General features: G+C 45.1%; 1 protein-coding gene across 1 annotated transcript in view; it reads right to left on the bottom strand.

The window, feature by feature from the left end:
- The window catches only part of LOC120066377 (inactive serine protease PAMR1-like), a 60,689-nt gene extending 37,418 nt beyond the window's left edge, over positions 1–23,271 (bottom strand). The window contains exon 1 of the mRNA XM_039017703.1: positions 23,013–23,271. Within this exon, the coding sequence (XP_038873631.1) occupies positions 23,013–23,175 (163 nt within the window). The 5' untranslated portion in view covers positions 23,176–23,271. The remainder of the gene's footprint in view (positions 1–23,012) is intronic.
- Between the last annotated feature and the right edge of the window lie 4,342 nt (positions 23,272–27,613).

Genomic DNA, 27,613 nt, shown 5'->3' with positions numbered 1-27,613 from the left:
TTCACCTCCCAACAGGACAACGACCCTTAGCACAAAGCAAAGACAACGCAGGAATGGCTTCAGAACTAGTCTCTGAATGTCCTTGAGTGGCCCAGCCAGAGACCGGACTTGAACCCGATTGAACATCTCTGGAGAGACCTGAAAATAGCTGTGCAGCAATGCTCCCCATCCAACCTGACAGAGGTTGAGTGGATCTGCCGAGAAGAATGGGAGTAATTCCCCAAATACAGGTGTGCCAAGGCTATAGCGTCATTCCCAAGAAGACTCAAGGCTGTAATCGCTGTCAACGGTGCTTCAAAAAAGTACTGAGTAAAGGGTCTGAATACTTATGTAAATTTCCGCTTTTTGTAAAAAAAAAAAAATGAAAAAATTGAAAAAAAACTGTTTTTGCTTTGTCATTATGGGGTAGTGTGTAAATTGATGAGGGAAAACAACTGTAATGTAACAAAATGTGGAAAAAGTCAAGGGGTCTGAATACTTTCCAAATGCACTGTACCTACTCTGTAAATTAAATAAATATGATCTCCTTGATGAGACTTTCAGTCAATGAATCAGGTCGTATCCATGGTAACCAGAGACTCTTTTTGCCTTCAAATTACCATATAACCCCTTAAGTATGCCCTTTCCTAAGGAAAACATTTGATGGGCTCTATGTAACGCCCTTAAACAATTCCTTGAAATCATTCCTGAAAGCTATATCCTTAAGCGAAACACTTAAGATGTTTTATGCAACCGGTCCCAGGTTCCTGCCAGGTTGACAAGCTGCACTTGCTGTGGCCACTCTCGTCATGGGAATGCCTGAGCCCCCTTCCCACCACGGCATTTCAGGTCAAGAGCCCTCCGATATCCAAGACTGGACATCAACACACTCACCCAGCAAACCAGAGCCACCATCCTCCATGGCCTCACCTCCAGCATCCTACAAACCTACCGGACTCCATGGAACTCCTTCAGAACTTTCCACCACCAGCACGCACTCTGCTTACCCCAACTTCAACCTTCCCACCATCCCATCCTATGTCACGTACGCCCACCAGCACCTCTGCCCCTACACCACCATTAGAACCTACCTCAGTTGTCTGCAATTCATACTCAAAGTCTTACATGGCTCCCCCTGCACAGCCATCACACATCCCAGACTGCACTTCTACTGAGGGTCCACCGCAAGAGGCAACAACCCTCCAGCGCACTCACCCGGCTCCCCATCACCTTTTGATATCCTCTCTGCCTGCATCACCACTCTCAGGATAGGACTCGTTTCTCTCCACACCAACCGGACCATGGAAGCTATCTTCACTCTTGCTTTCTTTGGGTTCCTCCGTTGCTCGGAATTCACAACCCTTGCACACATCTTCAGTCCAACCCACCAACCTTGTTTTTCTGACCTCACCATCCTCGACCCAGAAACCATTCCCTCTCCTCCCTCTCCTCCTACTTCCACTACCACGCCCTTTACTCTTCCCCTTACGAGCCTCGGTTCATAAGACAGAGGCCACCCCATCACCAGACACTGGTTTCAGGCACACCTGAAGACCACCATCTCCCATGCCGGTTACCCTGCTCACCTCTACTCCTCCCAATTCTTCCGGATCAGAGCTGCTATCATGGCACAACATAATGGATTATGTGGCGAGCTACCTTGCCATTATCAAGCACCTCGGCCGTTGGTCATCTGAAGCCTAAAACACTTGGATCCGCTCAAACACAATACACGTCCGATATGTCCAACAAACCCTTGTGCGCCCCAGGTGTAATCACAACGGGATTACACCCCTTTCCCCCACAACAAGGCTAACTTCCACCATCACTGTCTGGCCAATGCACAAACAATCCAGCCACCAGACATCTTCATGCCCGGAAAGCGCCCACGACCGCTTTCCCGCTCATTCAACAAACAGAAGTCTAAAACCCCTACTTACCCCTCCAGTTGGCTGGATGTTCCTTTTGGGGGTGCCAGCTCCACTTCGGGCCACTACCAGGGACTGTCCCCGCCAGCAAGAGGACAAACACTTCCTCTGCCTACGGCAGGGGGTTGACCCTGCCAGCAGGCTCAGCACAACCACAGTTCACAACTGGGGGCTGACACTGCCGGGAGGCCAGCTCGCTTCCCCGGTCCATGACCAGGGGCTGGCTTCACAGACCACCATCCACGCCAAAACCCTCATACCAAACTCCATCAACTACTACCCCTTCCGACATGTTCGTTAGATGGTGAGAAGCCGAACTTCTGAATTGTTGGTCTCTATCCAGCCACATCACCTGTGATACAAGTTAGTATTCGACGTCCATCCATGTCTGAGGACGTCGGGAGATGACGTGGAAACCGGCCACTAGGGGCAACAGTGAGCGCTGTTACCTTCAAGTAGGTTTCGGTTTTGGTAGGGCGTTGTAGATGGGCGTAAGCATCTGCCTCTGATTCCAAAGGTTGCAAATTGGAATCGAGTGATAGAATGTTGTTTTTGAGATTTTTTATTTTAAGCCTATTCCAAAACTTAACTCTTACCTTAACCATTTGGAGTTAACGCTTAACCTTAAGATGTCATTGTTAATGCCTACATTTAAACTTAAACTCTTCAAAATTTGACATTTGCAACGATTTTGAAATGTGCTGTTTGAGAAACATGACGTCTAATTCTGACGTGAGACTGTGAGAGCTAGTTGCTCTATCTCCTGTATATTGTGTTTATACTGTGTAAAGAGACAGACTGTGTTTACTGAGACAGAGTTCTGCTGATAAATGTGTTGTGTTTTCTCAGAGTGTGACGAAAAGGGTTCTCTCTGTCAGTGCTGGACCATGCAGGAATGCACAACACATACAGTATCTCTGAGGGGAGCCCAACCCCTTCCTCTACTAATTACTATTTGCCAGGCCTTAGTGGCAGCACATCTGCTTGTTGGTGCATTGGCATGTGCCTGAAGAGCAGGTATTATGCAAAGCAGAGAGATATGGCTTACTGCCCTATAAACACACCCCCACCTCTCTGTCATGGTTTAAACCTGTTTACTCAGTAGTTTTCCAATTTATTTAACCTTGATTTAACTAGGAAAGTCAGTAGCAAACAAGTTTTTACTGACAATGACGGCCTACACCGGCCAAACTCGGACGACACTGGGAACTGCCCTATGGGACTCCGAGTCACAGCCAGTTGTGACACAGCTTAGATTAGAACCAGGGTGTCTGTAGTGAAGCCTCTAGCACTGAGATGCAGTGCCTTAGACCAATGCGCCACTCGAGAGCACATTAGTGCTGCATTTCGGCTTCAGCTGAGCTCCTTTAGCATAGATTTTCATTGCAATTACTAATTTCCGACAGTTGTTTGCCATGCGTTTGATAAAAATAGCCTATGCCTTTATTCCAATGCATTAGATTAATCCATTGATTTGTTTGCTTTGGCCAGGGGTAACGGAGTGCGTAACTGGCTGCAGGGAAGTCAGGCGCAGGAGAGCAGAAATGCGTAGCAAACGGAGCCCTTTATTGAGGCGAACAAAACACGGCACTCAGAAAACTAAACACACACGGGTTACAATAACCTGGCGCAAACTAGGCTGGAGTACACATACATTTACACATAACAATTCCACACACAGCCATGGGGGGAAACAGAGGGTTATATGCAAGACGAGTAATGAGGGAATGCAAACCAGGTGTGCGGGAAAACAAGACAAAACAAATGGAAAATGAAAGGTGGATCGGCGATGGCTAGAAGACCGGTGACGCCGAACGCCGAATGCCGCCCGAACAAGGAGAGGGACCGACCTCGGCAGAAGTTGTGACAGTCAGTGAACTGTTTAGAACGCTCATTGCTTTGTTTTTCAGGTTGGAGCACGGATACTGGTGTTCTCTGTGCCATCCATGGCCCGAAGTACACTGAACAAAAATATAATAGCAAGATGTAAAGAGTTGGTCCCATATTTCATGAGCTGAAATAAAAGATCACAGAAATGTTCCATACGCACACAAAAAAGTATTTCTCTCTAATTTGTCAACATCCCTGTTAGTGAGCATTTCTCTTTTGCCAAGATAATCCATCCACCTCACAGGTGTGGCATATCAAGAAGCTGATTAAACAGCATGATCATTACACAGGTGCATCTTGTGCTGGGGATAATGAAAGGCCACTATAAAATGTGCAGTTTTGTCACACAACACAATGCACAAATGTCTCAAGTTTTGAGGGATTGTACAAATGGTATTCTGACTGCAGGAATGTCCACCGGAGCTGTTGCCAGAGAATATAATGTTCATTTCTCTACCATAAGCCGCCTCCAACTTCATTTTATAGATTCGGCAGCAAGTCCAACTGGCCTCACAACCGCAGACTACGTGTAACCATGCCAGCTCAGGACATCCACATCCGGACTTCTTCACCTGTGGGATCGTCTGAGACCAGCACACTCGGACAGCGGATGAATCTGTGGGTTTGCACAAGCAAAGTATTTCTGCACAAACTGAGAAACCGTCTCAGGGAAGTTCATCTGCGTGCTTGTCATTCTCACCAGGGTCTTGACCTGACTGCAGTTCAGCGTCGTAACTGACTTCAGTGGGCAAATGCTCACCTCTGATGGCCACTGGCACACTGGAGAAATGTGCTCTTCACAGATTAATCACGGTTTCAACTGTACCAGGCAGATGGCAGACAGTGTCTATGGAGTCGTGTGGGTGAGCGGTTTGCTGATGTCAATTTTGTGAACAGAGTGCACCATGGTGGCAGTGGGGTTATGGTATGGACAGGCACAAGCTATGGACAATGAACACAATTGCATTTTATCAATGCCAATTTTAATGCACAGAGATACCGTGATGAGATCCTGAGGCCCATTGTCGTGCCCTTCATCCGCTGCCATCACCTCATGTTTCAGCATGATAATGCACAGACCCATGTCGCAAGAATCTGTACACAATTGATGGAAGCTGAACATGTTACAGTTCTTCCATGGCCTGCATACTCGTCATACATGTCACCAATTGAGCATTGTTGGGAAGACATTGGTCAAGTGCAAAACATACAGAATGCTGCAGCATGGGTACTGACCAAGACCAGATGGAGAGCACACATTACACTAGTTTTAAGGTGTCTGCACTCTGGCTGCCTGTAAGTTTTAGAATTCATTTTAATATGTTCTATTGGTTTTTAAATCCATACACGATTGGGCACCCCAATACGTCAGATATGCTTTTAAGTTTTGGAGCCAGTAGGTCCCTCAGGTCCTCTGGCACTGGCCTTTTAACTATCCCAAAGAACCAAGGAGCATGGTGAGGCAGCCTTTGGTTATTATGTCCTCAGCCTCTGCAATAGCTTGCCAGAGAACCTGAGGGGGGCTGAAAATGTGGACACATTTAAAAGAGATCTTAAAACAAATATTTTTTGCTTTGCTTTCCTTAGGGTGCTTTTTATTTGTTAAGTTTGTGTCATTCTTTGTTTTTTATGTTATGTTTGTTGTGTAGTAAATATTTCAGCTATTATTTTCATAGTTTTTTATTCATTTTTTCCTGTAAAAAACACATCGCGTTGCATTCGACGTCTGAAATGTGCTGTATAAATAAAGCTTGATTTAATTTGACTTGTATAACAGCGTGTTCCAGTTTCTGCCAATATTCTGCAACTTCGCACAGCCATTGAAAAGGCGTGGTACAACATTCCACAGGCCACAATCAAGAGCCTGATCGACTCTATGCGAAGGAGATGAGTGGTCACACCAGATGCTGACTGGTTTTCTGATCCACGCCCCTACCTTTTGTGACCAACAGATGTATATCTGTATTCTCAGTCAAGTGAAATCCATTGATTAGGGCCTAATTCATTTATTTAAACCTTTGAAATTGTTGTATGTTGTGTTTATTATTTTGTTCAGTGTAGTAGACCATTTATTTAGCTTTATTATTTTCTTTCCTGGATCAGCTGATGATGGTGGACAATATCACTGGACAACTAGCCTACAGCTAGACACCAATTTGCATCCAATCTATCCAACAAGTAGGCTATGTGTTAATGACAGTAAGCCTATAAGGTGACTCTTTCGGTTAGAAGATGTCAATGTTCGGTTAGAAGCATTCGATTTTGCAATGGCATAGGTCTACATTATTTTGGATTTGTGCGCCCATGAGAACAGTTTTGTCGGCGAAACATAATGAAATGTTACATAGTGTTGCTTAGTTAGCCTACACTTATAGTGCATTTTCCCAGATATCCAAGATATATGATTCGTACAGGGTCCAATGTTCTACTTCAATTGTTAAATGCTTAATAATGACAAACAATACTGTCATAAATACCATTAATGTAAGGAAAGAAAAGTAGTGTTTTATGTCACATGATCTGTGAAGACTCCACGGATTAATGAATGAATTATGGACAACATATTAACTAGGGTGTAAAACATGTTTTAATTCAACTAATGTATTATATTGAATGTACGCTACTTGTTCTGCGTGTGTTCATGTGTGTAAACTTGCCTCAGCTAAGAGGGGTAGGCTACCTGTAGTGGTATAGGCCTAGTGGAGGGTAAATGCAAGTAAACGCCATTTACACACGTTTTTCTGAAAAAACATTGAAAGTATAGGGAACAAACCTTTTTTTTACCGCAGTGAAAACGTTCCAACGTTTTTTTTTTGGCCTATATTTTCATCTAATTGTCAAACAAATCACTTTAAAAATGTGTCTAACTTGTGGATGTTGGTCCACTCCCAAAGAATTCCAGCATCTAAACTGCATGTCTCAATAGAGGCCCCTGAATGTCATGGTGAAATTCACACTCTGGCACTAGTGTTGTGTAGCCTAAATGTGCAATTTCTTTCAGCGACATAAAAGCTGACAGTATTTAATTTTCAACCACAGAAAATATGCATCCAAAACAAACTGAAATGTTATCAGAAACATGTTGGGTCGTTTTCACGGCTTTTCATTTTATTAAAACCAGTGAAACAGATTTTTGCAAGGGAAATCTCCCCAGTCCCTAAACGGTCTTGCTCCATGAGAGAAGCAGAGAAAGGGAAAACTTTAGGCTAAAGATGTCAACTAGGTTCTTGATGATACATTGATCATTCTATTGATTCATGACAATATTCTGGTGAGCAAGGCTTTATTTACGTAGTATTCTAGACTAGCTTCAAGTAATAATGACAGAAGAGAAACTGTACTGTCACACCCTGACCTTAGAGAGCCATTTTATTTCTCTATTTGGTTAGGTCAGGGTGTGATTTGGGGTGGGCATTCTATGTTGTCTATTTCTTTGTTTTTGGCCGAGTATGGTTCCCAATCAGAGGCAGCTGTCTATCGTTGTCTCTGATTGGGAATCATACTTAGGCAGCCCTTTTTCCCACTTTCTGTTGTGGGATCTTGTTTTTGTTAGTTGCTAGTTTAGCGCTACATTACTTTACGTGTCGTTTATCTTTCTTGGTTTTTTGGTGTTCGTTTAATAAATTCAATATGTACGCCTACAATGCTGCACCTTGGTCTCAATCCGACGACGGACGTAACAGAAGATCCCACCACCAACGGACCAAGCAGCGTGGTCAGGAGGACTGGACCTGGGAGGAAATCCTGGAGGGAGTAGGACCCTGGACAAGGGCAGGGGAGTATCGCCGTCCGAAGGAGGAGATGGAGGCAGCGAAAGCGGAACGGCGACGTTACGAAGAGTTATACCAACAAAGCAAGCACGAGAGGCAGCCCCCCAAAAATGTTGGGGGGGGTGGCACACGGGGAGATTGGTGGAGTCAGGGTTCAGACCTGAGCCAACTCCCCGTGCTTACCGTGAGGAGCGAGTGACCGGTCAAGCACCGTGTTATCCGGTTCTGCGCACCATGCCTTCAGTGTGCAACCACAGCCCGGTGCGCTCTGTGCAAGCTCCCCGCAGTTGCCGTGCTAGAGTGGGCATTCAGCCAGGACGGATTGTGCCGGCTCAGCGCTCCTGGCCTCCGGTGCGTCTCTTCGGTCCAGGATATCCTGCGCCAGCTCTACGCATGGTATCTCCAGTTCGCCAGCACAACCCAGTGCGGCCTGTTCCAGCTCCCCGCACTTGCCGTGCTACAGTGGGGATTCAGCCAGGACGCGTTGTGCCAGCTCTACGCTCCAGACCTCCAGTGCGCCTCCACGGCCCAGTATATCCTGTGCCGACTCTACGCACTATGTCTCCAGGGCGCATTCATAGCCCAATGCGTGCCATGCCAGCTCTCCACACTCACCGAGCTAAAGTGGGTATCCAGCCAGGATGTGTTGTGGCAGCTCCCCGCACCAGGCTTCCAGTACGTCTTCTCAGTCCGGTGAGACCTGTTCCGGCTCCACGTACGAAGCCTCCAGAGACGATCCACAGTCCGGAGCCTCCGGCGACGATCCACAGTCCGGAGCCTCCGGCGACGATCCCCAGTCCGGGGCCTCCGGCGACGGTCCGCAGTCCGGGGCCTCCGGCGACGGTCCGCAGTCCGGGGCCTCCGGCGACGGTCCGCAGTCCGGGGCCTCCGGCGACGGTCCGCAGTCCGGGGCCTCCGGCGACGGTCCGCAGTCCGGGGCCTCCGGCGACGGTCCGCAGTCCGGGGCCTCCGGCGGTGGTTCCCAGTTCAGAGCCTCCGGCGACGATCCCCGGTCCGGGGCCTCCGGCGACGATCCCCGGTCCGGGGCCTCCGGCGACGATCCCCGGTCCGGGGCCTCCGGCGACGGTCCGCAGTCCGGGGCCTCCGGCGACGGTCCGCAGTCCGGGGCCTCCGGCGACGGTCCGCAGTCCGGGGCCTCCGGCGACGGTCCGCAGTCCGGGGCCTCCGGCGACGGTCCGCAGTCCGGGGCCTCCGGCGACGATCCGCAGTCCGGAGCCTCCAGCGGTGGTTCCCAGTTCGGTGCCTCCGGCGATGATCCACGGTCCGGTTCCTCCGGCGACGATCCACGGTCCGGTTCCACAGAAGCAGAGGGATCAGCGTAGGGAGCGGGGGCTACGTCCCGAACCGGTGCCGCCACCGTGGGTAGATGCCCACCCGGACCCTCCCCTATAGGTTCAGGTTTGCGGCCGGGAGTCCGCACCTTTGGGGGGGGGGGGGGGGGGGTACTGTCACACCCTGACCTTAGAGAGCCATTTTATTTCTCTATTTGGTTAGGTCAGGGTGTGATTTGGGGTGGGCATTCTATGTTGTCTATTTCTTTGTTTTTGGCCGAGTATGGTTCCCAATCAGAGGCAGCTGTCTATCGTTGTCTCTGATTGGGAATCATACTTAGGCAGCCCTTTTCCCACTTTCTGTTGTGGGATCTTGTTTTTGTTAGTTGCTAGTTAAGCGCTACATTACTTGGGTATCCAGCCAGGACTTGTTGTGGCAGCTCCCCGCACCAGGCTTCCAGTACGTCTTCTCAGTCCGGTGAGACCTGTTCCGGCTCCACGTACGAAGCCTCCAGAGACGATCCACAGTCCGGAGCCTCCAGCAACGATCCACAGTCCGGAGCCTCCAGCAACGATCCACAGTCCGGAGCCTCCAGCGACGATCCACAGTCCGGAGCCTCCAGCGACGGTCCCCAGTCCGGAGCCTCCAGCGACGGTCCCCAGTCCGGGGCCTCCAGCGACGGTCCCCAGTCCGGGGCCTCCAGCGACGGTCCACAGTCCGGGGCCTCCAGCGACGGTCCACAGTCCGGGGCCTCCAGCGACGGTCCACAGTCCGGGGCCTCCAGCGACGGTCCGCAGTCTTCAGCAACGAGCTGCAGTCCAGAGCCTCCGGCGGGGGTTCCCAGTCCAGAGCCTCCGGCGACGATCCGCAGTCCGGAGCCTCCAGCGGTGGTTCCCAGTTCAGAGCCTCCGGCGATGATCCACGGTCCGGTTCCTCCGGCGACGATCCACGGTCCGGTTCCACAGAAGCAGAAGGATCAGCGTAGGGAGCGGGGGCTACGTCCCGAACCGGAGCCGCCACCGTGGGTAGATGCCCACCCGGACCCTCCCCTATAGGTTCAGGTTTGCGGCCGGGAGTCCGCACCTTTGGGGGGGGGGGGGGGGGGGGGGGGGGGGTACTGTCACACCCTGACCTTAGAGAGCCATTTTATTTCTCTATTTGGTTAGGTCAGGGTGTGATTTGGGGTGTTGTCTATTTCTTTGTTTTTGGCCGAGTATGGTTCCCAATCAGAGGCAGCTGTCTATCGTTGTCTCTGATTGGGAATCATACTTAGGCAGCCATTTTTCCCACTTTCTGTTGTGGGATCTTGTTTTTGTTAGTTGCTAGTTTAGCGCTACATTACTTTACGCGTCGTTTATCTTGTTTTTTTGGTGTTCGTTTAATAAATTCAATATGTACGCCTACCACGCTGCACCTTGGTCTCATTCCGACGACGGACGTAACATGTAGGTCTACTGTATGTATCTAATTATAGGCAAGTTGACTAACAAATTGCCTACCAAGTGTCAGAACTTATAAGCACTAGCAGGTAGCCTAGTGGTTAGAGTGTTGGGCCAGTAACTGAAAGATTGCTAGATCGATTCCCCAAGCAGACAAGGTAAAAATCTGTTGTTTTGCCCCTGAACAAGGCAGTTAACCAACTGTTCCTAGGCCGTCATTATAAATAAGAATTTGTTGTTAACTGACTTGCCTAGTTTTATAAAAAAATGTCAACTATATTTGAACACACCTCTGTGCACGGGTATCCTACATGAGCCTTTTGAAGGAATTCTTTGACAATCAGATGAAAACCTCATGACTGGTTGTGTTAATGACACATTAAAACGTAGTCTAATACAAATCTTTACTTTTAGGCCCACAGAGTTTCTAATTAATTAATAGGGTTATATATAGCCTAATTCTATGATTAGGCCTATAAAAATGTTTCGTACACTTAGGAGGTCCCCGTATCGGGAAGATATTAGATCTACTTTCACCCCTGCAAAAATGTGTGCGAATTTCCTACGGCATGCATTTTTTAAACTAATTATCTTTAAATTAGGTGTTTTCTGCAATTGCCAAGCCTGACAAAATAATTGTGAGAGTGTGAGGGAAATAGCACAGACTTACCAAATCCTTTCCTACACTCCTTTCTCTCCTAGCTCTTTTCTTTAGGCATTAAATATTGAACCTGAGACTGTCTGTCTGGACTTTGAATGTGTCAATCTTACCTTTTTTGCCCTCTTTTGAACTGAAGGCACCGGTTTCATGTTTGTGTTTGCATAATCTTGTATAGTCTCTTTGGCTCCCTTTCTATGTGCACAGGCAATCACAGTATGAGGCCATTATCTTTATGCAAATATTATGCAGATCTGCCCACAACCACACCGGTGCATTGTAACAACCTGATATGGATTGTGCTTGGATTAATCTCTCCTGCCCATGGCACTGATAGTCCACACAACCCCTTACCACACAACAAGCTTGATTAAGAAATACATGCTTGCATGTTATGTGATATTGTCTTTGTCTCTTTCCTCACATAGCCTACAGACTATTTCTGATTGGGTTGCTTGTGAACAGCCCTGCTAGCTCTACGCAATTGTGCTAACTGCTCACAGCTTAAAACCTGTACTGCTCTGGCGTTCCGCCAGCGGAACTCCTCCCACATTCCACTGAAAAGGCAGAGCGCGAAATTCAAAATATATTTTTTAGAAATATTTAACTTTCACACATTAACAAGTCCAATACAGCAAATGAAAGGTACACATCTTGTGAATCCAGCCAACATGTCCGATTTTTAAAATGTTTTACAGCGAAAACAGCACGTATATTTATGTTAGCTCACCACCAAATACAAAAAAGGACAGACATTTTTCACAGCACAGGTAGCATGCACAAAGCCAACCTAACTAACCAAGAACCAACCAAACTAACCAACAAACAACTTCATCAGATGACAGTCTTATAACATGTTATTCAATAAATCTTTTGTTCGAAAAATTTGCATATTTCAGGTATAAATCATAGTTTACATTGCAGCTACAATCAGAAATTGCACCGAAAGCAGCCATAATAATTACAGACACCAACGTCAAATACCTAAATACTCATCATAAAACATTTCTGAAAAATACATGGTGTACAGCAAATGAAAGACAGGCATCTTGTGATTCCAGCCAATATTTCCGATTTATTAAGTGTTTTACAGCGAAAACACAATATAGCGTTATATTAGCTTACCACAATAGCCAGAAACACAAGCCATTCCCCAGTAGTAAAAGTTAGCGATCGTGACAAACCAGCAAAAGATATATAATTTTTGACTAACCTTGATAAGCTTCATCAGATGACAGTCCTATAACATCAGGTTATACATACACTTATGTTTTGTTCGAAAATGTGCATATTTAGAGCTGAGGTAGCATCTTTTTCCCACAACGTCCGGATATTTTTCTGACACTTTTTCTGACACACATATTCTGACCAAATGACTATTCATAAACATAACTAAAAAATACATGTTGTATAGGAAATGATAGATACACTAGTTCTTAATGCAATCGCCGTGTTAGAATTCTAAAAATAACTTCATTACGACATCCAGCTTAGTTATAGCGAGAGAGTACCCAAAAGCTGGGCGCAAACGACTAGCACAACATGTTCGACAGATATATGAAATAGCATCATAAAATGGGTCCTACTTTTGCTGATCTTTCATCAGAATGTTGTACAAGGGGTCCTTTGTCGGGAACAATCGTTGTTTGGATTTAGAACGGCCTTTTTCCCTCTCGATTTAGCAAGCACACTTGCCAAGTGGCGCGAATCTCTCCATGTCAACAAACGGAAGAGAACGGAACACGGCAAAACTCCCGAAAAAATTTCAATAATCTGATTAAACTATATTGAAAAAACATACTTTACGATGATATTGTCACATGTATCAAATAAAATCAAAGCCGGAGATAGTAGTCGCCTATAACGACAGCTTTTCAGAAGGCAATCCCCGGTTCCTTCTCGCGCCTTCCTGAAAACAGGAAATGGGTGACACGTCATTCCAAGAGGATTTATTCCAACTCAGACCAAGATAAACACTCCATTTCTTCTCTCACTGCCTCTTGACATCTAGGGGAAGGTGTATGACGTGCATGTATACTAATACGTATCATGCCCATTTATAGGCAGGACCTAGAACAGAGCATAGTTTTCAGACTTTCCACTTCCTGGTCAGGAAGTTTGTGCCAAATGAGTTCTGTTTTACTCACAGATATAATTCAAACGGTTTTAGAAACTAGAGAGTGTTTTCTATCCAATAGTAATAATAATATGCATATTGTACGAGCAAGAATTGAGTACGAGGCCGTTTAAATTGGGCACGTTTTTCCCCCAAAGTGACAACAGCGCCCTCTGTCCTCAACAGAAAAAAGAAAAACACACCAACAAATAGAAAACTCCCCGGTAAGTTATTTTCCAGGCTTTTGGCTAGGCATGCAGATCACTGTGCAGTTTGTGTGGCTTCTCTTGCCTTATGTAATTGGTATCTGTTTTTTCCATCCCAGATGTTGTGGGAGATGTGCTCCGACAAGAATGTCAAGGAGCCGGGGGAACCAAAATAGCAATAATCTGAGCATCTTCAAAGAAACCCTGTCACCTGGTGGATGGTGGAGAGAGGAGACCCACTTTCCCCCTTTAAAACATCATCCCCCACCCCATCCCATTACTGGGTTTAGATACAGGTTGTAAGGTTGTTAACATGTGCCATCCGGCTTTGATGTGGATCCAGATGCTGACATCATTGTTTTTGGGAGCAGAATATACACTCAGACAGTCCTCCTACAGAGGTTCTGATATGTCTGTATCTGAGCCCTGTCCTATTGCCCTGCTACCCTGCTGCCTTACTGCCCCCTCTATGCCACAGGTCTCACACAGCAACAAGACCGTCAGAAAGGTCATACACTATCAGACAAACACAAGGAGCATATAAAGGACAAACCATATGGACTGATACACCACGTACAATATGTAGCTGCTCTGACTGATATACAAAAAAAATATTGGCCAAAATCCTAATATTGACCATAAACCAGCATGCAATCCAGCCCTGGCAGCAGGCCAACTCATATCAACTCATGGCAGTCCCCCTATAAATGTCTATTTTTGGGTCAAACTCAAGGTTGCTCTACAGTCTCTTTATCTGTTGTGTATAAAAAGTCCACACACTTCTTTTCATTCCTCTCATCTCTGATTTCACATCCAAATGCTTTGAGGCACAGCTGTGAGTACTGTACTCACCCCCCCACCCCCAAAAAACTATACCGCTCTAAGTGTGTTAATGCGTGTGTTCATGCGTGTGTTCATGCGTGTGTTCATGCGTGTGTTCATGCGTGTGTTTAATGCGTGTGTTCATGCGTGTGTTCATGCGTGTGTTTAATGCGTGTGTTCATGCATGTGTTCATGCATGTGGGCGAGCGAGAGAACTGATGCGCTGAGCTTTGCTGAGCAGTGAGTGTCGTATCAGAGATTAATGCCGTCTGCATTCAGGGCTCTGTCATAGCTGTTAAAAATCTCCATATTTCTCTGCTGCCGCTTGTTGATGGCTACATGTGTTTATGTCACAGGAAGTGTTGTGATTCAGGAGCTGTGTGTCTTGTGGCCTCACCACTGTTGTGTCAGGCTCTTTGTCTGAGTCGTATGAAATAAACAGTTGTGTCAGGAAACATTGACTATCAATAAGATGACACATTGCATCTGCTAAGAAACAAATTGTCCCCGTACGCAGAGCAGAATAGCTGTAGTGTGTGCGCTTGTGTGTGCATGCTGACTCTGTGCTCCCTGGCTGCAGATGTCTAATATTTTGAGGTCTGAGCGATTTAGCGGCCGTGGAACAGGAAACTACTCTGGGGGTTGTGGTGTACCAGTGGAGGCTGCTGAGGGGAGGACAGCTCATTATAATGGCTGGAACGGAGGAAATAGAATGGTATCAAACCATGAATTTGATGCCATTCAACTCATTCCGCTCCAGCCATTACCACAAGTCCATCCTCCCCAATTAAGGTGCGACCAACCTCCTGTGTGGTGTACAGTATGTGGGATGGAGTGTGTTGGGGATACTGTAGCTCTGTTAACACATATGGATCCTGATCCCAAACATATGTCTCCATGGACAACCTCTGCAATGCTTTAAATAAACATCTGTCCGATAAGAAATCACAAGCCCATTTGAATACATACACCCGTTTCTCTATTATCCACTTTTGTTAAATGGTGTATCGTGTGTAAAAATGTATACTGAAATCTATGTCAAACAGGAGCCTGAAATTTGCACGTTTGTTTTAGACATTTGGTCTGTTAAAACTTCTTATGGCTGCAAGCCCTAAATCAGGATCAATATGACAACAGCCAGTCCAAATGCAGGGCGCCAAATTCAAAAACCATACATCTCATAATTAAAATTCCTCAAACATACATGTGTTTTATATCATTTTAAAGGTAATCTTGTTGTTAATCCCACCAAAGTGTCCGATTTCAAATAGGCTTTTCAGCGAAAGCACTACAAACGATTATGTTAGGTCACCACAAAACTATAAATAATCATAGCCATTTTTCCCAGCTAATGATAGCATCACAAAAACCAGAATAGAGATAAAATGAATCACTAACCTTCAATTATTTTTATCAGATGACACTCATAGGACTTCATGTTACACAATACATGCGTGTTTTGTTTGATTCAATTCATATTTATATAAAAAAATCTGAGTTTACATTGAGGCGACTAGATTCACTAGTGGCAAAAACATCAAGTGACTTTGCATAGCCCATCGTTTCAACATGAATACTCATCATAAATAAAGATGATAATAGAAGTTATACACATTGATTAATATATATACCTCTCCTTAATGCAACCGCTATGTCATATTTTTAAAAAACTTTAAGGAAAAATAACTGCACGCTATAATCTGAGACGGCGCTCAAATTAGCATGTCACAGTTGCAGAGATAGCGTCACTATAAACAATAAAATATATTATAAATATTTCATTACCTTTGTTGGTTTCGATCGGAAAGCAGAGCAGGAACTCCAGGTCCACAATAAATGTTTGTTTTGTTAGAAAAAATCCATTATTTATGTCCAATTGTTAGCGCGTTTGGTAAACATATCCAAACGCTAATTCTGGTCAGCTTCATATCGGACAAAAACTTCAAAATGTGATATTACCGGTCGAAGAAACATTTCAAACTAAGTACTGAATCAATCATTAGGATGTTTTTAACATATAGCTTCAATAAAGTTCCAACCGGAGTATTCCTTCTTGTCTGCGTGAGCCATGGAACGCAAGTGACTTGCATGAAGAAAAAGCATGATCAGGAAATGGGTGCTTGATGGACACCTGACTGATTCTGCTCTCATTCTCTCCCACAACACCATAGAAGTCTAATTGGAATTTCTATTGATTGCTGACATCTAGTGGAACCCCTAGGCAGTGCAACCCCAGTCATACGTCAATTGGACTTCTTTTGGGACTCTGTTGAATACAGACAATCTCAGATTTCTGACATCCGGTTTTGATTTCAACTCAGGATTTTGCCTGCCAATATGAGTTCTGTTAATCTCAGAGAAATAATTCAAACAGTTTTAGAAACTTTGGAGTGTTTTCTATCCAACATTAATAATAATATGCAAATATTAGGAACTATGACTAAGGAGCAGGCCGTTTGAAATGGGCACCTTTCATCCAAGCTACTCAATACTGCCCCTGCAGCCATAAGAAGTTTTTAACTTGAGACTTGAACTGAACTCTTTCAGACAATATGATATTCTATTTTCCAAACGCTCAATTTCCCCAACATTTTCTCATCAACCACAACACGGGCTGTACTCCCACTACTGCGTGGAACGGAGCGACGCCTGGTGAAGAATCCTGAGCTTGCTGAAGTTCATAACTGGGAGATTCATAACCTTGTGAAGGCAGGCTATGTCACAAAAGTGACCACTCATGAAGAGGGAAACCCACTCAGCGAATCCTGGTATCTCCCTCACCATGTTATCCAGCAACACGGTGGGAAGTACCGACTTGTCTTCAACTGTTCATTCCAAGCTGCTGGTCAAAGCCTGAATGACTGTCTACTCCCCGGACCAACCTTAGGTCCTTCCTTGCTCGGTGTCCTTCTCCGGTTCCGGCAGCACTCTACAGCCATCAGTGGAGACATCAAAGCCATGTTTCATCAGATTCGTCTACTGCCTTCCGACACCACACTGCTCCGGTTCATATGGTGAGATATGGAACGAGATGCAGAGCCCACCATCTATTGAATGGCAAGTACTCTCATTTGGCACCACCTGCAGTCCTTGCTGTGCCATATACGCTCTGCAGAGACACGCACGGGAGCACCCAGACAGTGACGCAGACGTATGGGATTCAGTGGAAAATGCCTTTTTGTGGACAACTGCTTACAGAGCATCCCATCCACGGCTGAAGCGAAAGCACTCCTTGATAAAGTACAGAATCTCCTGTCCAATGGGGGATTTGAGGTCCGACAGCGGGCGAGTAACAGCGCGGAGGTTATCCAGCACCTCCCGCCACAAGCCAGGTCCAGTAGCAGTGAACTATGGCTACCACAGTCTGGTGCTAACCCACAAGAGCCCACTCTAGGACTGAGATGGAGCTGCATACCAGATACCCTTGGGTACAAGCACCGCTCAGCCCTGAGTTCCGAAACCCCCACTCTGCGCACCATCTATTGGACACTGGCCAGTCAATACGATCCCCTTGGGTATATCCTGCCATACACAACCCGGGCCAAAGTCTTAGTCCAGGACCTGTGGCAGACCAAGAGGGACTGGGATGAACCGATCCACCCGGCTGACCTAGTGGAACGATGGATCTGTTGGGAAACAGAGTTATCGGAGCTCTCTGAAGTCCAAATGCCAAGATGTTATGTACCACCCTGTGCTGACCAACTGGGATCATGCCTGGAACTGCATGTGTTCTGTGACGCTTCAGAGCGAGCTTATGGGGCGGTTTCCTATCTAAGAGTGGAGGATAAGGCAGGACACACCCATGTCTCCTTTGTCATGGCCAGGTCCAGGGTCGCACCCAAGAAGCAGTTGTCAATGCCTAGGCTGGAACTCAGTGCTGCCCTTTCCGAAGCCCAGTTGGCCTCTACCTTGCGAGCCAAGCTCACCTTGCCAATCCAAAGGGTCATCAACTGGAGTGATTCGACCACTGTATTGACCTGGCTCACATCGGAGTCCTGCAGGTATAAAGTGTTCGTCGGAACTCGCATTGCGGAAATCCCAGACCTGACAGAAGTCCAGGACTGGAGGTATGTTGATAGCATAAACAATCCTGCTGATGACGATACTCGCGGTAAAACCCTTAAGCAACTGGCTCAACCCCATCGCTGGAGCTTGGGACCACCATTCTTGTCCCAACCAGAGAACGAGTGGCCGACAGCCCCCAGGCGTGCCACCTCAGATGGGGTGGCTTCTATACCCACCTCCCTCGCGGCAGAGACACTACTCCTCCAGCATGCACAAGCAGTTAGCTTCCCTGGGGAGCTAAAAGCTCTGAAAGCTGGTAGGGAAGTTGCTAAGGAGAGCCGTCTTTTCTCTCTCGCCCCAGAATATGATCAAATCCTTGGAGTGATCAGAGTCGGAGGGAGGCTGCGCCAAGCAGAAGTTTTGGACCCAGATGCTATCCACCCAATTATCCTTCACTCCAGACACCCTCTTACCAGGCTCCTCATCAAGAGTTATGATGAAAAGCTTCTCCACCCAAGGCCAGAGAGGGTCTATGGGGAGATGAGGCGGAAGTACTGGATACTTGGAGGACGAGGAGCCATTCGTAAGCACCAATACGCCTGCGTAGAATGTCAGAGATGGCGGGCCGGAGCCACTGTGCCCAAAATGGCAGATTTGCCATTTTGACAGCTCGCTTGCGCCTCCTCAAACCACCCTTCTGGTCAACAGGAGTAGATTGCTTTGGCCCCTTGACAATCAAGCTAGGTCGTTGAGTGGAAAAGCGCTGGGGCATTCTATTCAAGTGTTTGACGACTAGGTGTGTCCACCTGGACCTACTGGAGAGTTTGGATACTGAAGCATTCCTCATGGCCCTACGGCGGTTTATCTCCCGACGGGGGAAACCCTACAAGATCCTGGCTGACAGAGGCACAAACTTCAAGGCAGGAGAAGCCAGGTTGGAGGAAGCCTTCCAAGCCATGGAACCCAGCCTCCAGGATCAGCTGATGGACCAACAAATCCTATTCAAATTTAACCCTCCAGGAGCTCCTCATTTTGGAGGAACATGGGAGCGAGAGATCAAATCTGTAAAGACGGCCTTAAGAGTCGTGCTGGGGGACCAAACTGTCACTGAAACTGTCTTGCGGGCCGTCCTGATAGAGGTGAAAGGGATATTGAACTCCAAACCCTTGGGATATCTCTCTGCAGACATCGCTGACCCCGATCCGGTTACACCGAATATGCCCTTGATGGGACGCTGAGATGCGTCACTTCCTCAAGCCATGTATGCTGATACCAACCTCGTTGGCAGACGCCGGTGGCGACACAGCCAGATCTTGGCTGACCATTTCTGGGCCCGATTCATTCGGGATTACCTACCAAGCCTACAGCACAGGGGGAAATGGCGGAGAGAAATGGCCAGCCTGGAAACTGGCCAAGTAGTAATGATGGTGGACCCTCAGTTGCCTCGAGCATCCTGGCCGGTGGGACGTATCACTAAGACCATGCCTGGGACCGATGGTCGCGTTAGATCAGTGGAGATCCAGATAAAGAACCGGACATATATCCGGCCAGTTGCTCGACTAATTCCTCTCCCTGAGATGACGGAGGACGGGGAGCAATGAGCCTTTTTGAGGAGTGTGGAATTTAACAAATTTCCAGGGTGGCTGTAGAAAAGGCCCATGGAGTTGGTGGAATAATCCTTTAATTCATGGCCACTTACTCAGCTGGGCCAGGGGCGCTTTATTAGGTCAGGTGGCAATGACCGACAGATCTCATCCACATTAAAGGAGGAAAACGCCATCGCCTGATCTCGCTGCTTTCTCTTCCTTAACTTCTCTAGGATATGTGGGACGCTACCGTCCCACTTGGCCAATAGCCAGGGAAAATGTAGAGCGCCAAATTCAAAAAAATGATAAGATGATGAAAATGATGGTAAGATACCAAATTAAAGCTACACTCGTGAATCCAGCCACCATGTCAGATTTCAAAAAGGCTTTTCGGCGAAAGCATAAGATGCTATTATCTGATGATAGCACTACAGTAAACAAAGAGAGTGTAACATATTTCAACACTGCAGGCACGATACAAAACGCAGAAATAAAATATAAATCATGCCTTACCTTTGACGAGATTATTTTCTTGGCACTCCAATATGTCCCATAAACATCACAAATGGTCCTTTTGTTCGATTAATTCCGTCCATATATATCCAAATTGTCCATTTATTTGGCGCGGTTGATCCAGAAAAAAACAGCTTCCAATTTGCGCAAAGTCACTACAAAATATCTCAAAAATTACCTCTAAACTTTGCCAAAACATTTCAAACTACTTTTGTAATACAACTTAATTAAGGTATTTGTAAACGTTAATAATCGATCAAATTGAAGACGGGTCTATCTGTTTTCAATACAGGAGATCAACAAACTAACGCTACTTTTCTAGTCTTGCGCAACTCTCAAACAGTACACATGACGTTACGCTGTTTCCAGGTGGCCTCACTTCTTCATTGCACAAAGGAATAACCTCAACCTATTTCCAAAGAGTGGTGACATCCAGTGGAAGCGGATTAGAAATCCAGTATTCCAATGAAAACTCATTGAACAGACAGTGACTTAAAAAAATATATAATAATTAATGGTTAGTCCTCGGGGTTTTGCCTGCTACATAAGTTCTGTTATACTTACAGACATGATTCAAGCAGTTTTAGAAACTTCAGAGTGTTTTCTATCCAAATCTACTAATAATATGTAGATTTGTTATGATTGTTATGATTTGATCTTTGTGATTATGAATTTGATTGGATACATGTTATTTTGTTTCCTTTGTTATGCAGCACAGACTACTCAGTAAATATACCACTTTATGGTTAAAGGAATTCCTGCCTCAGTCTCATCTATTCCTCTGTCACCTGACACGTGACCACCTGTTCACCTTCACTGTCAGTCATCCTACCTGTCCAGCTACCCACACAGATTCCACTAATCTTTCAGGCAGACTCTCCATATCCTTCTCCCATCACTCTCACTTTGTCACGGATCCCTTCAGAACTTTCATTACGCACACTTGTCCCCTATTCCCACTGATTAGTACTTGTATAAGTGTGCCCTTTGGTTTCCATTGTGCGGTCGATTATTGTTACAATGTCCATGGTGCGTGTGAGTACCTGTGCTGTGTGTTTTGGCTTTCGTGCCATTGTGGATTGCGCAGATGATTAAGGATCTCGTCCCATGTGTTAATCATTGTGCGCATGTGCTATTTATTCGACGTACTCCTCGCTCTTTTGTTTTGGGTTTCTACCCTGTGTTTTGTCACGTGTTTGTTTGGTCTTCGCCCCCGTGCCTTTACACGGCACGCCGTCATTTGGGCTTAATAAAAAAAACTATTATGCATTCCTGCGCCTGTCTCCCGACCCATTTATGCCAAATTGACACTCTTCTCCTCTCACCTCTCCCACCTCCACTCTGCCCTTTCCCCTCACCCTTTCCCCTTTTTTCTTCTCTCCCCTATTCCCTCTTATTTCTCCCCTCTTCTTTCTCCTTTTATCCCTCTCCCTTCTCCCTCTCTTCCATCTGCCAGTGACCTTGGTCTCTATTTACGACTGCTAACTACCCATTAGCCTAAACCAGCCTCCTGGGGATCTTAGCCAAATAAGCTGTCATTGACTGACTGGAGAGTAGAACATGTGTAAGAAGTACAGAGGTCCTTTGGAAGCACAGTGGAGGGAGAACCCCACATTCAACAGGAAAGAATGTCCAGGCAGCCTGCAGCCTGTTGCTGACTTAAGGATTCTCACAAGATTTATCTGTCTTTGTCTTTGTTTTTATATCTCTCTCCTGCCCCCCTGTCTCACTTTGTCTCTCTCTTTGTCTCTCGCTCTCTTAAGTTTCCTCTCTTGCACTGCCCTCACCCCAAATACTTGGCTCCAGTGTGTAATCACTTCTGCTCTTTAAGAAAAACCATCAAACCCACAACCTTCCCTCTAGGCACAGTTCCATAGTGATTGCTGTTTTGCTCAACCCGATTTCATCCTTCATTAACTGATTGTATAAGGAATTTGAAGTGACTGGTAAATAAATAGCCTGAGTCAGCCTCACTGCTGTAATTGCTGTTTAATATCAGGTAAGTAGTAAACTCTGGCACATCTCTCATCGCCGAAGGGCGGTATCTTCATTACAGGCGTTTAAAACGGTTGTAGTCTACCCCATAAAACGTTTTACATTAGGCTTTATTGTACTGCCATAGCACCTGAAGGTGTTAGTTATAGTTAGTAAGTCTCTGTGTAGTTCACTGGAAAGTTCTGAGAGACACCGTATGGTAGACACATCAGCAGAGACTGCATTATTCACTCCAATATGATACACACCCTGCAGTGGTTCAAATGGTCACGAGGGCCAATAGACAGATGCTTCTGAGCAGACCTCATCCACAACACTCTGTCAATAGACACAGACTGCCAAATTTTTAACAGGATGATAAGCAGGCTCGGAACGGCTCCATCTATTTACAAGGAATGTGTGGCTTTGTTTGGGATCCAGCACATATCTCAGATAAGAGATGGTCAGTTGAAATTAAATAATTTAAAGTGCTCAGCAGATGTGAAATCATGTTGCACAATAAGTAATGGGTGAGGAAAGAAAGAGCGTGATGACTCTTAAGTGGACAATAACAAGTTAAAACACCAAGAGGTTGACTCATACAGGATCCCAAAGCAGGATCCCACAGCAGGTTCTTTAAGTCAAACCAACAACAAACTCTGTTTCCTCCCTCTACAAAAGCTTCTACTTAACATCTCACTGTATGGCTCTTCTTTCACAAGGCACTCTGAAAGCCTTTCTGCCCTTTAAGAGAAAGAGAGAAGGAGAGATAAAGACAGGAGGAAGGGTGGAGAGACAGAGAGAGACATATCTGATTTTGCAGGGGTTCTTACCGTAGGGCCATGCTAGCCCCTGGTACAGGGAGATGAGGATGAAGAGGGTGATGAAGAGGGAAGATCCATGAGTCCCGGGGGAGTGGTGGGTGCCGGTGTGAGGGAGCGTAGGGGTCCCCCCGTGGCTTTCCCCCAGCTGCAGTCCCCATACCGCAGAAAGCATGCTGCAGTCTGAAGCTCTGTTTACTTTCTGAGCTCAGCTGGTTTGACATCACACTCTTTCTCTCTCCCTCTGTTGCTTTCTCTTTCTCCCTCCCTCTCTCTTTCCTTCCCTCACTCTCTGACTTTGTTTCTTCCCCCTCTCTCGTTTCCACTCTCTCTCTCTCTCTCTCTCCCTCCCCCCTTTGCTTCAGGTTACAGCCCAGCCTGGTAAGGAGCTCCAGTCAGGAACGGCTTCCAACAGCCCTGCTCCTCTCTTCAGACGATGTCACTGCTCTTAAATTAAACCATAGGCTGTTTTAACTTCTAATTCATCACAATCCCGGATCCGGGAGCACCCCCATCAGTAAAAAAGCTGACTAGCATAGCCTAGCATAGCGTCACAAGTAAATACTAGCATCTAAATATCATTAAATCACAAGTCCAAGACACCAGATGAAAGATACACATCTTGTGAATCCAGCCATCATTTCTGATTTTTAAAATGTTTTACAGGGAAGACACAATATGTATTTCTATTAGCTAACCACGATAGCAAAAGACACAACTTTTTTTTCCCACCATTTTTTTCCTGCATAGGTAGCTATCAAAATTTCGACCAAATAAATATATAAATAGTCACTAACCAAGAAACAACTTCATCAGATGACAGTCTGATAACATATTTATTGTATAGCATATGTTTTGTTAGAAAAATGTGCATATTTCAGGTATAAATCATAGTTTTACATTGCAGCCACCATCACAACTCTCACCAAAGCAACTAGAATAACTACAGAGACCAACGTGAATTACCTAAATACTCATCATAAAACATTTATGAAAAATACACAGCGTACAGCAAATGAAAGACAAAGATCTTGTGAATCCAGCCAATATTTCAGATTTTTTAAGTGTTTTACAGCGAAAACACAATATAGCATTATATTAGCTTACTACAATAGCCAACCACACAACAGCATTGATTCAAGCCAACAATAGCGATAACGAATAAACCAGCAAAAGATATTAATTTTTTCACTAACCTTCTCAAACTTCTTCAGATGACAGTCCTATAACATCATATTACACAATACATATAGAGTTTGTTCGAAAATGTGCATATTTAGCGGCACAAATCGTGGTTATACAATGAGAATAGTAGCCAAGCTGCCAACAAAATGTCGGGAGAAATCTTGGGAGAGGCACCTAATCTAATCAGTAACTAATCATAAACTTGACTAAGAAATACAGTTTGGACAGCAAATGAAAGATACATTCGTTCTTAATGCAACCGCTGTGTTAGATTTTTAAAATTAACGTTACTACGACATACAGCGTGCGTTAAAGCGAGACCGCACCGAAATTAATGGCGGAATAGTAGTTTCACATTTTTCAACAGAACAATGAATTAACATCATAAATACTTCTTACTTTTTGATGTGCTTCCATCAGAATCTTGGACAAGTTGTCCTTTGTCCAGAAGAATCGTTGCTCCGGTTGTAGATTGTCGCCTTCAACTTTGGAATTAGCAGTAAATATTAGCCATGTGGCCCAGACGTGCCCAACTCACTATAACGCAGCACAAAGAAATATCCGAAAATCGCAATATACTGATATAAACTGATATAACTCGGATTAAAATAACAACATTATGATGTCTTTAACACCTATATCGAATAAAATCAGAGCCGGATATATCTAAGGCCTATAACGGGAGCTTTCCAGAACGCCATCCTGAGGTCTGTCTTGCGTCATGGCGAATGTTGAAAAGACTGCACCCCACGTTCCAAGACCCTTTATATGGCCTCAGATCTGCCTAGCAACTCCATTCCAATTCTCACTATTTGCTGACATCTAGGGGAAGGCGTATGCAGTGCATCTCGACCAATAGAAGACATGCAAATTAATAAACTGACCCCAGAACAGCCTGCCTGATTTCAGATTTCTCACTTCCTCATAGGAAGTTTGCTCCAACTTGAGTTCTGTTTTACTCACAGATATAATTCAAACGGTTTTAGAAACTAGAGAGTGTTTTCTATCCAATAGTAATAATAATATGCATATTGTACGAGCAAGAATTGAGTACGAGGCAGTTTAATTTGGGAATGAAATTTTTACAAAGTGAAAACAGCACCCCCTATTGAGAAAAGGTTAACCCATTATGCTCTCGCTCAGCTGTATACAAAAACACACACACACACACTCTCTTTTCAGAAAGATAACTAACACTAAGAGGTGTATTAAGGTGAGTGTCTGGTCCAGGAAAATAAAATAAAATGTTATTTGTCACATACTTCGTAAAACAACAAGTATAGACTAACAGTGAAATGCTTACTTACTGGTCCTATTCCAAAAATAAATACACAGTGAATAACAATAATCAGTAAAAATAACATGGCTATATACAGGGAGTACCAGTACTGAGTCGATGTGAACGGGTACGAAGAAATTGAGGTAGCTATGTACACTACAGTTCAAAAGTTTGGGGTCACTTAGAAATGTCCTTGTTTTACATGAAAACATACATTAGTTTCAAAATGAATATGAAATACAGTCAAGATGTTGACAAGGTTATAAATAATGATTTTTAATTGAAATATGAATTGTGTCCTTCAAACTTTGCTTTCATCAAAGAATCCTCCATTTGCAGCAATTACAGCCTTGAAAACCTTTGGCATTCTAGCTGTCAATTTGTTGAGGTAATATGAAGTGATTTCAACCCATGCTTCTTGAAGCACCTCCCACAATTTAGATTGGCTTGATAGGCACTTCTTACTTACCATAGGGTCAAGCTGCTCCCACAACTGCTCAATAGAATTGAGATTCGGTGACTGTGCCAGCCACTCCATTAGATTGAATACCAGCTGACTGCTCTTTCCTAAATAGTTCTTGCATAGTTTCTATTTATTTAACTAGGCAAGTCAGTTAAGAACAGCATAGGAACTTGTTCAGGGGCTGAACAACAGATTTTTACCTTGGGGATTTGATCTTGCAACCTTCCAGTTACTAATCCAACGCTCTAACCACTAGGCTACCTGCTCCCCAGCTGTGCTTTGGGTCATTGTCCTGTTTTAGGAGGAAATTGGCTCCAATTAAGTGCCGTCCACAGGGTATGGCATAGCGTTGCAAAATGGATTGATAGCCTTCCTTCTTCAAGATCCCTTTTACCCTGTACAAATCTCCCACTTTACTACCATCAAAGCACCCCCAGATCATCACATTGCCTCCACCATGCTTGACAGATGGTGTCAAGCACTCCTCCAGCATCTTTTATTTTCTTCAGCGTCTCACGAATGTTCTTCTTTGTGATCCGAACACCTCAAACTTAGATTTGTCTGTCCATAACACTTTTTTCCAATCTTCCTCTGTCCAGTGTCTGTTATATTTTGCCCATCTGAATCTTTTGGCTTCTTCTTTGCAACTCTGCCTAGAAGGCCAGCATCCCGGAGTAGCTTCCTCACTGTTGACGTTGCAACTGGTGTTTTGTGGGTACTATTTAATGAAGCTGCAAGTTTGAGGACTTGTGAGGCGTCTGTTTCTTAAACTAGACACTCTAATGTACTTGTCCTCTTGCTCAGTTGTGCACCGGGGCCTCACACTCCTCTTTCTATTCTGGCTGAACCAGTTTGTGCTGTTCTGTGAAGGGAGTAGTACACAGCTTTGCACGAGATCTTCAGTTTCTTGGCAATTTCTCGCATGGAATAGCCTTCATTTCTCAGAACAAGAATAGACTGATGAGTTTCAGAAGAAAGTTCTTTGTTTCTGGCCATTTTGAGCCTGTAATCAAACCCACAAATGCTGATGATCCAGATACTCAACTAGTCTAAAGAAGGCCAGTTTTATTGCTTCTTTAATCAGAACAACAGTTTTCAGCTGTACTAACATAATTACAAAAGGGTTTTCTAATGATCAATTAGCCTTTTAAAATGATAAACTTGGATGAGTTAACACAACGTGCCATTGGAACACAGGAGTGATGGTTGCTGATAATGGACCTCTGTAGGCCGATGTAGATATTCCATAAAAAATCTGCCGTTTCAAGCTACAATAGTCATTAACAACATTAACAATGTCTACACTGTATTTCCGATCAATTTTATATTATTTTAATGTACAAAAAAATGTGCTTTTCTTTCAAAAACAATGGCATTTCTAAGTGACCACAAACGGTAGTGTACTTATACGGTAGTGTACTTATAGGTATGGCTAAAGTGACTAACCAACAGGATAGATAATAGACCGTAGCAGCAGCGTGTGAGAGTGTGAGAGTGAGTGAGTGAGTGAGTGAGTGAGTGAGTGAGTGAGTGAGTGAGTGAGTGAGTGAGTGAGTGAGTGAGTGAGTGAGTGAGTGAGTGAGTGAGTGAGTGAGTGAGTGAGTGAGTGAGTGAGTGTATGTGGTGTCAGTATGCATGTGTACGCATGTTATTTGTGTGTGGGCGTATATAGTGTATGTGTGTGTT

The sequence above is a fragment of the Salvelinus namaycush genome, chromosome 21 (assembly GCF_016432855.1).
Source record: "Salvelinus namaycush isolate Seneca chromosome 21, SaNama_1.0, whole genome shotgun sequence".
Classification (NCBI taxonomy): domain Eukaryota; kingdom Metazoa; phylum Chordata; class Actinopteri; order Salmoniformes; family Salmonidae; genus Salvelinus; species Salvelinus namaycush.
Note: the sequence above shows the minus strand (reverse complement) of the source record. Positions and strands in the feature narration are given on the sequence as shown.